This window comes from Vulpes lagopus, chromosome 21 (assembly GCF_018345385.1).
Source record: "Vulpes lagopus strain Blue_001 chromosome 21, ASM1834538v1, whole genome shotgun sequence".
NCBI classification, from domain to species: domain Eukaryota; kingdom Metazoa; phylum Chordata; class Mammalia; order Carnivora; family Canidae; genus Vulpes; species Vulpes lagopus.
In genome coordinates, this window is record NC_054844.1 from 14,765,123 (window position 1) to 14,778,711 (window position 13,589).

A 13,589-nucleotide genomic window follows, 5' to 3' on the forward strand; every position below is an offset into this window, starting at 1 on the left:
ATGTTAAAAAAGAACAGAGGAAAAACTAAACAAGAAAACTGTTGTTTAAATAGGACTAGTCATGACTTTAGGGAAAACTAAACCACTCAATGAACCTATCAAAGGTGTAATTTCAATAAGATTCTATAATATGAAATATAAGCCTTTGTCCTGTTTTTAACAATGACAAATGAATGCTTAATTTTAATTTATTCTCTATGAAAATAGACCCCAAACTAACAAGATACCTTATTTTAAATTTCAGCTTCACAAAAATCTGAAAGAAAAGGCCAACACAACTCACAGTACATCATAGGAAAAAAATAAAACATAATCCTGATTTTACTAGCAAATTTTTATGTCTCTTAAGGTTCACTCTAAATTTTAGCAAACATCAAAACATCTTACTTCAACACGGTATTGGGATATATCAGACACACTGCTGACACTGTCTCGAGCATAATTCTTCCTTTGTTCTGAAAGAGAAGTTGAAAAAGCCATTATTTACCCACTAACAGGCTAAAGTTCATGTATCAGTGCCTTGTGGCCATCTCTAAAACTAGTCTATCTTACATATAAATACAGTAGCTGACAAGTCACCATTGTGCGGTGTATCTGAAAACACTCATTATTCACATTAAATGAAAAAACCAACAGAAAGTTCAAATGATATGCAAGAACAATTTGACCCAATATAAATTTTCAGAATCCCAAAGGTAAAATCTAGATTATTAATGTTGTACGAAAAAGAGTTATTCAATCTGAGAGTTTTATTAATCCTTTTAAAGATCGTAACAATACATAAATGCCATAAGGGATATTATTAATATCCCTAAGGGTTTTATTTATCAGATTATCTACTGTTTCATACAAAGATAAAAACTGGCTTGTAACTCTCATCTCTTAATATACTGAGGAAAAAACAGAACTGCAAATACTGTCATAGGTACTGTATTATATGAGTTAGACTACATTATCAAAATAATGGCCACTACAAGGAACATCTTTCACAACATCTGAACTATGGAGAGTGTCATAGGAGATTCAAAATATGATTTAATCATACTGATTTCCATTAAACTTTAACAGTTTTCACATAACTAAGTACAGAACAAACAAATGTGATACTCAGAATTGTAGATATCAGTTGTTAGAGCATTAGGTAGAAAGTTACTGCACCACACTATATAAAAAGCAAAAATGAACCTTTATTTTCTTTTGTAAAATGCTGCAAAACCAAAATAAAATATAAAATACGTGGACCCAATATTTTGTATCTGTTGCTTTCTAATCAAGTAACTTGCTTATTTGTAAATTCAGAGATACCTTATTCTTTCTAAAGCAGAATGCTATGATGAAAAAGAATTCTAAGTAAGAACTAGAAGATTATTGATTCTAGCTTTGGCTCTGTCACTAAGTAGGACACTAAATTTGGGCAAGATGCTTAGCTATGGACCTCAGCACTCTTATTATAAAATAAAAGGGTTAAACAAGATCAAACCTCAAGACTCCTACAGTACTAATATTCAGACACACACAGACACAAACACACACGCGTACATGCACACACACATGCACTTCTCAGCTTTCCTGATATCTGTTTTTCAAATATCTGTTTTGCCTGATATCTGTTTTTCAAATATAAACATGTTTCTTTCAGTTAATACAGAAACTTTAAAAATTTTCCTACAACTTCAGAAGTTGAAAAGCTCTGCTGAACATGATAGCAAAGCACATACAAAAATATAAAGTACATATACAGATTTAGAATGTTTAAAGAATTTAAAACTCAGATAAATTGTTTCCCAATACATAAGAAAGTAATTATCTTCTCTTATATTAACCTTAAAACTTAGGTGAAAAATACCCATACTCCTTATATTACATCAGTTTGATATTATTCCAGTATATTCTATTTTTGCTTTTGCAGCATTAAGTTACTTAAGAGAAACAGACACACTACAAAATTCAGTATCTTCTACCTTTCTTTTTTTGTTTGGATGATGACCTGAAGAAGTATGATCCATCTGTTCCTACCAAAATAATGTGATCAAAAAGAAAGATCTGGTTTCACCTTAAATTTTCTATTCCAATGTAACAAAATGTAACTTTCACTTACATGACTGTAATCTACATATTAAAAAATAAACAACTATGATATTTTTATTATTAGCTGAGAATTAACGTGAGATAGTAAAAAAAAGTAATTATTCTCAGGAGAACCACTGAAATGTGAAATACATAACTAAGGAACACATCTGATAAAAGCATTTTAGAAATAATCACTATTTCAGAATTACTGGTATCACTTCCTAGCACAACTCTCTATGGCAGACTCAGAACATGAAGGTGGTTCTGTTTCCTATGGTCTGACGGAGACAGCAAAAGAAATGGCAGTGGTTGCCATGGTGTCTAGTTGTGATATGGCAACCCCAGGACATTCAAATGCTTCACAGTCTTTCAGATAAGTGATTGGCAAACACAACTGAAGCTCAACTGTATGTCTTGTAATTAAAGATTCTCATTATGAAGTAGTAAGAATTTGTTCTCCCAAATTTTCTAATATAGTTCCTTAATCTTATAGAAATGTATTTTATAAGTATTATAGAAAAACACTGCCTATTTGATAGTATTTGTAAAAAGCCATGACATTAACTGATCACTCAGATTACCTAGAAGATAGGTGCTATTTCTAATATACCAAATGAAGAATCCACTTTAGAAATTCTTAAACTGCTTTCTCTCCAATGCTACACAATAAATACAATGCATGTGTAACAAGAAATTACCTTTTAAAGATCCTGACAATAAATGCCATAAAATGGATTTATAAATAAACTAGTAGTTCTAGTGATTTAAGTCAATGAATAAATAAAGTTAATATTAACATTTTAATAGGACATTTTGCAAGAAAGTTCCTAAGAGGCAATTATGGTACATTTATTTTTTATGAGAATCATATGTACTCTCAAGTACAGTTGTAAATAGTAATTATGCTCCTTAAGCTGAAAATCTCACCAAAAGCCTTAAAAAAGTATGAGAAATATAAATGAAGTCTTAATCATACTCAAGATGAAGCCTCTAATGACATTCCCCACTTTAACAATGGTTTTCAACCTTGGCCACACGCTAGAATGGACTTTGAGAAACAGTGCCTAGGTCTTACCTGCTAGAGATTCTAGAGTAATTGGCTTAGGATGTAGTTTTGGTATTGAGATTTATAAATGGCAATTCTATTGTGCAGTCAAGATTGAAAACCACTGGCCCAAAATCTGTATAAATGCCAACTCATCTATTACCCGCTACCTCTTTAAGTTGAAAATTTTTCTTTCCAGATTAAGAGTGTAAATCATGGTCTAACAGTGTATTAAGTAATAACAATCAATCTGACAGCAGTTCTTTGGGTTTCTTGTATTATAGGCGGCTCAACTCTCAATACAAAATCCTCAGCTTCTATCTCCTTATCTCTCTCAATCTGAATTGATTAGAGCCAGGAATAAACTTTATTTGGTTGCAGTACCACTGGTTGTGGTTTTACTGTTTTTCCTACTAGTTTTTATACTACAGACCAGAATATACAAACCCATTTCTTTAAATGAAATTAGGTGAATTCAGTAATCAATGATGAAAATTCTTTACACATTATTTTAGCATTATTAAATTGATATGCTGCTGCAAAACATGAGAATCAACTTCCAGATTGGGAACATTAAATTCAGGTTTAAGACTTTGGGTAACTATGATACATCAGTGTAGGTTCATCAATTATAACACATGTACTACTTTGGTGGGGGTTGCTGATGGTGGAGGGCTATACATATGCAAGGTGGTATATGGGAAATCTCCATAGCTTCCCTTCAAATTTACTATGAACCTAAAACTGTAAGTCTTAATTTTTTTAATGTAGGTTTTGGGGTGCCTGGGTGGCTCAGTTGGTTAAGTACCTGACTTTTGATTTCAGCTCAGGTCTTGATATTGGGGTGGTAAGATCAACCCCCAAATTGGGCTGTGCATTCAGTATGGAGTCTGCTTGAATTTCTCTCTCTCCCTCTACCCCTCCCCTCCCCCTGTCTCTTTCAAAAATAAATAAATAAATCTTTTGAAAAAGGGACACCTGGGTGGCTCAGTGGTTCAGCATCTGCCTTTGGCTCAGGATATGATCATGGGGTCCTGGGATTGAGTCCCACATGAGGCTCCCTACAGGAGGGCCTGCTCCTCCCTCTGCTTATGTCTCTGCCTCTCTATGTGTCTCTCATGAATAAAAATATAAAATCTTAAAAAAAATGTCGCTGTCATTTGCCTCACTTAGTACAATAGCAATTATAACAATACACAAGTCTCAGTATTTAAACATAATTCCCCAACAACAACAAAAAACATAATTCCCTTTTGTCTATATTGCTGTTTATGCATACATGGCAAGATGGCAAGACTTGTAAAAGCTAATATTCAGGGGTGCCTGGGTAGCTGTCAGCTAAGTGTCCTTTTAAAATTTTTAAAAATTTTTTATGTTTTTTTAAGGATTTTATTTATTAGTTTTACTGGCCTATTCAACAAATTCTTGATAACTTATCCCATGAGGAGAAAAGAAACTTTAAAATTTTCAGGTAAAGTGGGAAAACTGCCAAACTATCTTTTTCAGTCACAAAGAACTAACACATTCTACGAAGTTGAATTGTGACTCTAACATTGCCTAACTTGCTGATAATAATTATGGCCATTTACTTCTTAAGAGTTAAAAAAAAATGTTCTTAAAAAAGAAGGATTGGGGGATCCCTGGGTGGCGCAGCGGTTTGGCGCCTGCCTTTGGCCCAGGGCGCGATCCTGGAGACCTGGGATCGAATCCCACGTCAGGCTCCCAGTGCATGGAGCCTGCTTCTCCCTCTGCCTGTGTCTCTGGCTCTGTCTCTGCCTGTGTCTCTGGCTCTGTCTCTCCTTCTATCTCTCAAGAATAAATAAATAAAATCTTTAAAAAAAAAAAAAAAAAAGAAGGATTGAATGTTTTCCCCAAGTAAAAGACACCTTGTAAATGATTAGGATAAAGAAACGAGAAATGGGTTTTAATTCCTGAATGCCACTTTAATGTATAAGAGATTGCCTGGGCTTCAATTATGACAGTTACACAAAGAGATGAACTCCCAACCAAGATCAGAAAATAGAAAAGGACAGGAAGAGAAGATAGGTACAAAAGGAAAATATGTGGGGTATATATCTATTAAGAAAAATTCTACATTCAGGAATATTACTATGAGAGATAAATCAAGCACTATGTAAAATATACAGAAAAGTTTACAGTAAAGTCAATTATTCAGAAAATAATTGTATGGTTTACAGATTACTTATACTCAATTATTATACTCAATTCTTACCTCCTTGAAAAGAAAAAAAAAATAGAAGGAACACAAAGATATTTTTCTCCTTGCTGACTTCATTAAAAAGTTCGAACTTAAGGGTGAGCCTGGAGACAGTGCCTATCATATTTATCCAGTACAACAAAACAAATCTAAAAGTTACTATAAATGTCGGTAATGACAACAAAATATTGCCAAATGGTCATTATGTGAAACTTGAGTTTTTCTGGATAAGGGATGACTTTAAACAGCTGATTATTTAAATGGGTATATTACAAATTCGGCAATATCTAATTAAAAGAGAAGCTATTTTTCTAGGAAGTTCAGCTATTCAGAACACAGCAAAGCCCACACTTAAATAAGTTCTCTGAGGAATAGACAGATGTCATAAGGTCTATACATTGAAACTTGCACATTTTAATATGTAGACCTTAATGAGACTCTCAATTCCCCACTCAGAACCTATAGACTCTACTTAAGATTTTCTATGTAGTTTTTCAGCCCATACATATCAGAAGCAATGTTGGAAGAAGGCATGTTAACAATAGAAAAAGTAACAGGCATGGGTCACAGCTACATGGAAAAAGCAACCACAAATATTCAAAAGGGAAAAGATTTTGAATGATTTGGTGTAAAGGTAAAGAATACAGCCTATGAGCACACCACAGCACACAAGCTAGTGTGACTGATGATCCTGAGTCATCAACAAGGGATTACAGGCGCCACACCCTGATGGAAGGGAATGTTTAATATATTTTACAAGTGCTTCCTTAAAAATAATACTAAATTTTAGTGCTTAAAGACTTTAACAAGCAGGCCAAGCTAGAAAAAATAAATTTTTCAACTCCCTCATAACAGTAGCAAAATGAAATGTTACTGTCATGAGATATGTGAAGGAAATGAAATTAATATTTATTTTCTATTTTTTTACATTGTCAGGGATTTTGATGATGTAGAGCTTCTCACATGCTGGCTTTTAAATTTCTTATATCAAAATGAAGAAATGACAAAATAGGGTTATTAGTCTGCAGTATATTTTAACTGCTTTCCTTGAATAAACACATCTAAAAGAAACAAATGTATTGGAATAATTGTATTGTTCACAATGCATTTACTGCGTTTATCAAAAAAAAATATTTCTGGTAATATCTGGAATATAAGCTTAAAAATATGATGAAGATTACCCTTTGTTCTTGTCCAAGTACCACTGCAATTACACATATAATATTTGGAAGTAACATCAAAATATTAAATTTGAGGGCCCAGACATAAAGTGACTCTCCCATACTTCTTCTCAATGCCATGACAGGCTCATTATTTCTATTTTCTCATATATACTTACCACAATATTATTACCATGTTTATTTGGTAGATGAGGAAACTGGAGCCAATCGGTTAAAATCATTTGCTCAAAATGGCAGCCCCTTTGGTAGAAGTGCCATGATTCAGGCCCAAATTAGTTGGCCCTGAAAATCCATGCTACCTCTCTGAGACTAAAATTACTGAGTTACTGAAGCAATCTGGAGGGCACATTATGGTGTCAGACCTGAAAAATGTTCTCTTGAAAAAGACAAGCTGTGTGCAGCTCTAGATGCAGTATCTAACCCGTGGCCATGTATAAAGAACAATGGTTATTACTGTAAAACTCATGTTCTAGCGCACCAAATAGTATCTTCATATCCCAAAGAAGTTCATGTACCATCCAGGAAAGAAATTAATTCTTAAAAGATTTATTCTATGTGTTTAATCATTGTGAAAAGAGAAATTTTAAAGAAAATGCATACATTGTGATAAATTACATTAAAAATCTCTCCTTTATCAACTCCCTAGTTAAAAAAAAGTTACAACTTGAGACTGGGCAGCTAAATACTCAATGTTAACTAACTACAGTTGGAACTTTAACTACAACTTGCTTATTGCAAAAGTTTGCTCAAAATCTCAACATATGTTTCCCTGTCATTTATACCATTCATTCCATGGACATTGACTGAGAGCCCCTTTTGGGAGGTGGGGAGAGGATTAGATACAAAGAGGAATGAAACATGATCTGCAACTTCAAGGAACTTAAAACCTGCTTACTTCTAAGCCAAATACATTTGCTAAGGCTTCTTTCTTCCTTATAAATATCTCTTGGATTTGTCCCCTTTCTTTCCCTCTCTTTATATCCTCAGTTTTACCTATACACTGGTTTATCTTTGTCACACTACACAAAACTCACATTTTCTTACAATCAAGACTTTTTTTTTAAAGTTATGTGACTCAGATAGATCACCTCATCTTAGAAAGGAGCCTCAGCTTGTTCTATAGCTCAAAAGGGGATAACAGAAATTTACTGCTTATAGGCTGAAGATTTTCGTTTTTGTTTTTTAAGATCTTATTTATTTATTCATGGGAGGGACACAAAGAGAGAGAGAGAGAGAGAGAGAGATCAGCAGAGACACATGCAGAGGGAGAAGCAGCCTCCATGCAGGCAACCTGATGTGGGACTCGATCCCGGGTCTCCAGGATCACACCTTGGGCCAAAGGCAGGCATCAAACCACTGAGCCACCCGCGCTGCCCTAGGCTGAAGATTTTCAATCCTCGGGTCTATTATTTTATGAACGTGCTCCTAACACAAAATAAACATTAAAATTTGCAGATGAATTCTACTTTTTATCCCTTTCCCCTTTCTCAGCTGAGTATAGATTTTTGGATATATGGTATTTGTGAGACAATCAATACTTTTCTCCTTAACAAAAGTCTTAGGACTATTATTTAGATGTGTGACTTACCTATTTCCACCCATACTCATCATATCCATCCTCAATACTTCTATGAGTGGCCCAAGACAACAGACCTTTTACTCCCCCGATTACAAAACTTCAGTGGCTAGGCATTCCCTATAAACAATGTCCAAATACCTAAGTACGATTCTTCCCACTGTGGTCCATGTTTATATTTCTAATCTTATTTCCCAATGCACCACCTTGCACCCTCCAGTTAAGACCAAACTGTTGGTAGTTCATTCACTTATATTCATTCTACAAGTACTTACTGAGTGTAAATTATACATTAGCCACTGTGCTATGCTTGGGGAATGCTGAAGTAAACAAGGCAGATAAGGCTCAACTTCACAGAGCTTACAGTCTAAGTTTACAAAGGGTTCATACTGCTGTTTACAGCACTCATGAGCCTCCCAAATGTCTGGAGCACACCACTTACATTTCTGAGTTCAGCTCAAGGCTTAACTCCTCTAAGAAATCCCTTCTGACTAGACCACCCTCACCCATGCAGAAGAACTGCCCATGCCTACTGCACTTCACACACTGTTATCTAAACTTATTTAGCTCATTATTATAACAATGCATTTACTAGTTTACCTCACCAAAAGAGTGCATAAGCAATGACCATGTCTTATTCAACTCTATGACTGAACAGACTGTCGTAGAAACAGTGACTATGAAGACCTTGGCCTGGCACATGGAAGTACTTAATGAATATCTGCCTAGAAATGAAAGACTGAAGAAATTATTTTATTTTTGGAAAAAAAAATACAAACCAAAAAATCCCTTGTCCTTTTGCAGTTCCTTTAAGTCATTCTCTAGACTGTTAGTCCCTTAAAGTCAAGAACCATATATTACTAACTGAATTTAAATAAAATATTTTTAAAAAGAACCACATATTACTAGCTCTGTTCTGTGTACATATTAATCACAAAATAAGCCTTTGTTGAATATATTCTCTGGATCTACAATTCACAACTACTAGGACATGGTAAGGATGTCATAATATAGCACTAGACAAAACTGAAACCAACACTAATTAGAGTGTTATGGCCATAAGAAAATATATCCATGGATGTACAAAATTCATTTTATGAATGTATAGTTTGAGTCTTGAGGCCTAGTCACTCAATACACAGGCAGAAAAAGAGTCACAGAATCTTAGAATTTTTCATTCTTACCACAGCCAAGACACTGTAGATCCAGATAATGTTAAAAAAAAAAAAAAAAAAAAAAGGAGAGCATTCTAAATTTATAAAGGGTGTTAGTTCCTACGGTAGATTGTAATAATGATATTCTCAACAATAATAGCAAATATATACACTACTTTCTGCTTGTAAGGCAGTGCTAGAAACATTTTACATGTACTAATTCATTTAATTCTCGTATCAACTCTATGAAATACGTAGCAAAATGAGGTATAAAAATCTTGTTCAAGATCATTCAGCTAATAAATGACAGACCTCATTTTGAGCCCAGGAAGTCTGGTTCCAGAGTCTTTGCTCTTAGCTACAATACTACTCTTAGTCTTTTAAACATAATACTATTTTTATTCTTTATAATTGTACAATAATGAAAGCTCATGCAGACCTTGTGAACAAAAGCATTTCCAAACATATGAGGTATATTTCAGGAATCCTCAATTTATTTTTAGTAGTAACTTCTATTTTATACTAAATTTTAAAAACATATTATTTACACATCAGATAATCTATAGAGGACAAGAGAAGTTATAGAAGAATCAGGAAGAAAGCTTGCTGGTTTTTCAGTGCAGAAAGAAAGGATATATAACACTATTCAAAAGTTCAAGAGCTATAAGGAAGAAGTCCTGTCAACTGTCAGCCCACAATCAAATGGATCATTCATGAAGATCAAAAACCATATCACAGATAATTAGCTGGGAAAACCCACCTAAGGCATTGATGTCATCCAAAAGACTCCTTAGAAAACACCGCAATATGTTTATTTTACTTATTTATTTTTTTAAATTTTTTGCAATACGTTTCATTTATGGTTCTAAATTAGATGACAATAAGCAGAAGTCATGTCTTAGTAGCTTTTATAAAAACTCTTTTTTAAACAATCTTTATCTCTCACTATGTCACTCCAAATAATATAAACAAATCAAATTACAAATTTAATACACAATTCAGAAAATGTGGCTAAAAGTAGAATAATACCTCATCAAATAAACAAACATACCATAGAGGGCTTTTGCACTTGTTTTTGAACTGTGTTCTCTGTCCATTTGGGAAAATGTGGGTGATGATCCATAGCCACTGTAATAATAAAAAAAAAAAGGTCATTGTGCTGGGTTAAAGTCCAAAGTAAGCAATACAAATTCAAAACTACAAATAAAAGTCCCACGTACCACAATGTCTGTGTGCTTTTTAAAAACATATTGAGTTAATGCTAACTAGGTTTGTCAAAATGAGCCAGACCCTGCTCTGGTCAAGAAATAGAATGTAAGCCACACCATCCCAATGTGAATTGATGTAGGTACAAATCACAGCCTCCTCTCAAACTCCAAGTCAGAACTCCAGGCAAGAAGATTCAATAAGGTTGAAACTATCTTAGAAGAGTTTAAGTTTTCCATACTAAATTGAATTGTGGGCAGTGATCCAGTCATAAAAAGAACTCAATGACTTAAGCTACAACAGAATAGACAATATTTTCACAAAAACTCAAAATGCAAAATAGTACTTTATCATTAAAATTGACCAGCTTTATCCAATTTCTGGCCTCTTGTAATATGATAGGTGAAGTAAACATATTACTTGAATTTTTAAAATTTATTCAGTAAACATTCACCCCAAAAATCTATTAGGATAAGGATTATGGCAAGGGACATGGTTCTGTTAATAAGACAAGTAAGTAAAATAGTTACAATAGAATGTGATATCTGGATAAAACTAATAGATATAACATATAAGATCAAAGAAGGATTAAATTTTTATCAGGATGTCCAAAAAGATTTCACTGCCAAATTGGCATTTCAGCAGAATATAAAAGGGTTGTGATTTCAAGTTATACCTGGAACTTCAAGGATTGTTTCATTTGCTTGCATGTTTTTTTTTGTTTTACACAGTGGTAAGTATCTTGACAGATTAGACCAAAAGACATTTAACTTTCCTCAATTGCCAGTATTTTATAAACAAAACATAATGCTCCAGAGAAACTGAAATCTCTGAAGTATATATTCAACTATGGAAAGCAATAATACAAAAATACCAGAACAAACTGTCTTCTATTAGATCACTGTCACTGAGGTTGATAATACTGATCCATCTTTTTCTTACCAGACATAGTAAATTTTTAATATTACCATAGCTTAGAAATAGAAAAAAATATATATATTTATGAATAAACTACATAAAAAACTGGAGTTAATCTTTAAAAATATTTAACAAATAAAATAAAATAAAACAAAACCCCAAATCAAATCCAAAAAGAAACCCAAGAGGGACACCTGGGTGGCTCAGTTGATTAGGATTCTGACTCTGGATTTCAGCTAAGGTCGTGATCTTGGGGTTACAGGATCAAGCCCCATATGGAGCTCTGCACTCAGAGCAGAGTCTGATTAAGGTTCTCTCCCTCTCCTGCTGCCCCTCCTCCTACTCATGTGCTCTCCATCTCTCTAAAATAAATAAATCTTTAAAAACAAAAAGAATCGGGGGATCCCTGGGTGGCGCATCGGTTTGGCGCCTGCCTTTGGCCCAGGGCGCGATCCTGGAGACCCGGGATCGAATCCCACATCGGGCTCCCGGTGCATGGAGCCTGCTTCTCCCTCTGCCTGTGTCTCTGCCTCTCTCTCTATCTCTCTGTGACTATCATAAATAAATAAATAAAAAAATTAAAAAAAAAATAAAATAAAAAAAAAATAAAAAATAAAAACAAAAAGAATCCCAACAAATTAAATATAAACCTCCCAACTTACTTCATTTGAGATGGATACATTCCAAAACCACTGGGATGGTTAGAAATATGACCATTCATTGCAGTTTTCACTCCTGTGTTCTATAAAAAGAAAGAAAGATTAAAGGTAATAAAAAGGTCAAGACGTTTCAGTTCCAAGTTATTCATTCAACAAATGCATATCACTGCCAGGATGACAGAAATACAAAGATAAAGATCTCTACCCTCAAAGAGCTCTGCTGCCAGAAGTATAGATGGGGACAGAAACTAAAGATTCAACAAACATTTAACATTAGTGCACTAGAAGTATAAGCAAATTAGGCAAGTAAAAGAAAAATCTAAAATATAGTTCTGAATCCTCTCCATATATAAGGCATAACTGTATATTCTTCTCAAACTCATAATCAATTCTCAATTTTATAAACTGTTCCTCTGTTTATTGTTTCACTATCAAAGTTAATATAGGTCCGTTAACTTTAAAAATTTGACAACAGTAAAGTGCAAAATACAGAAAAATGCAAAGGGGAAAAAATACCACCCAGAGCCCTATCATTTAACAATCCTGTCATTTCCTCCGGTCTTTTTCTTGCATCAACTTTTTTTCTTTCTGCCTTCCTTCAAAGTACATTTGATAACATCCTATACATACACATTTGTATGCACCTTTTTTCCAAGAAGGTGTCCATTTACACATTCCTTCTGCTTGTCATGAGAAAGCAATTTTTAAAGTTAACACCAGATATGTAACTTCAGTTACACAAATTGAACAAGTTTCTTCAAATCAGATGAGTAAAACCTCCTCTTCTAAATCCAATGACCTTTTCTTTCTTTGTTCTCCAAGATACTACTGCTTACACCTAATTTGTTTCTATTTACTCCTGGATACTTAGGCCTTCTTGGGTTCTGTGACACTAAACAATATTGGATCTTATCTTACTTTTCTGACTTTTGTATATATTATATTATTATGCCTTCTCAAAGCTGAGAGGTAGGTAGGGCACATCATAGCTTTATTATAAGACAAAGTCAAAGGGAGCAGTAGAATTAACAACTACTGATTGACTATTACGTATCAAATAATATGACTGATACTTCCAAGGTGAACAAAACACAGTCCCAGCTTTGGGCCAATAGTCTAGGGGAAAAACAGTCACTTAGTGAATAAATATGAAATTAAAAGTTGTTGTTTCTATTACAAAGGGTGATTTGGGGGTCCATTATGATAGGGAACTTCATTCAGATTAGGTGGCCACAGAAAGCCTACGTAAAGAAATTATATTCAAGACCAGTAACTTCAAATTAATTCTTTCTCATTCTTCAGATCTCAGTTCAATCACAAAGTCCTCAGGGAAACTTTAACAGACCTCCCTGAATAGATAAAAGCCCACTATCAGACATTCTCAGACTCTAAACAGTTTTTCAAAGTACTTTCTCAGACTATAACAATTTGTCAAAGTACTTATCACAGTTATAATTCTTAATTTGTTTAAATTAATTCTTCCCTAGACTAGAAGTTCCATAAGGGCAGAAACTTTGGTTTAATGATGCTGTTTCTTAAACAGTAAGAACTGTACTAGGCAT

The 13,589-nt window shown here is 33.9% G+C and overlaps 1 protein-coding gene across 5 annotated transcripts in view; it reads right to left on the reverse strand.

Moving 5' to 3' along the window:
- The window catches only part of EPS8 (epidermal growth factor receptor pathway substrate 8), a 176,082-nt gene that overhangs the window by 55,255 nt on the left and 107,238 nt on the right, over positions 1-13,589 (reverse strand). For all 5 annotated transcript variants that reach the window (XM_041736175.1, XM_041736174.1, XM_041736170.1 and 2 more), the window contains 3 exons: positions 12,031-12,110; positions 10,296-10,372; positions 388-455 (listed from right to left, as the gene is read on the reverse strand). In XM_041736175.1, the coding sequence (XP_041592109.1) occupies positions 388-455; positions 10,296-10,372; positions 12,031-12,089 (204 nt within the window). In that variant the 5' untranslated portion in view covers positions 12,090-12,110. The remainder of the gene's footprint in view (positions 1-387; positions 456-10,295; positions 10,373-12,030; positions 12,111-13,589) is intronic.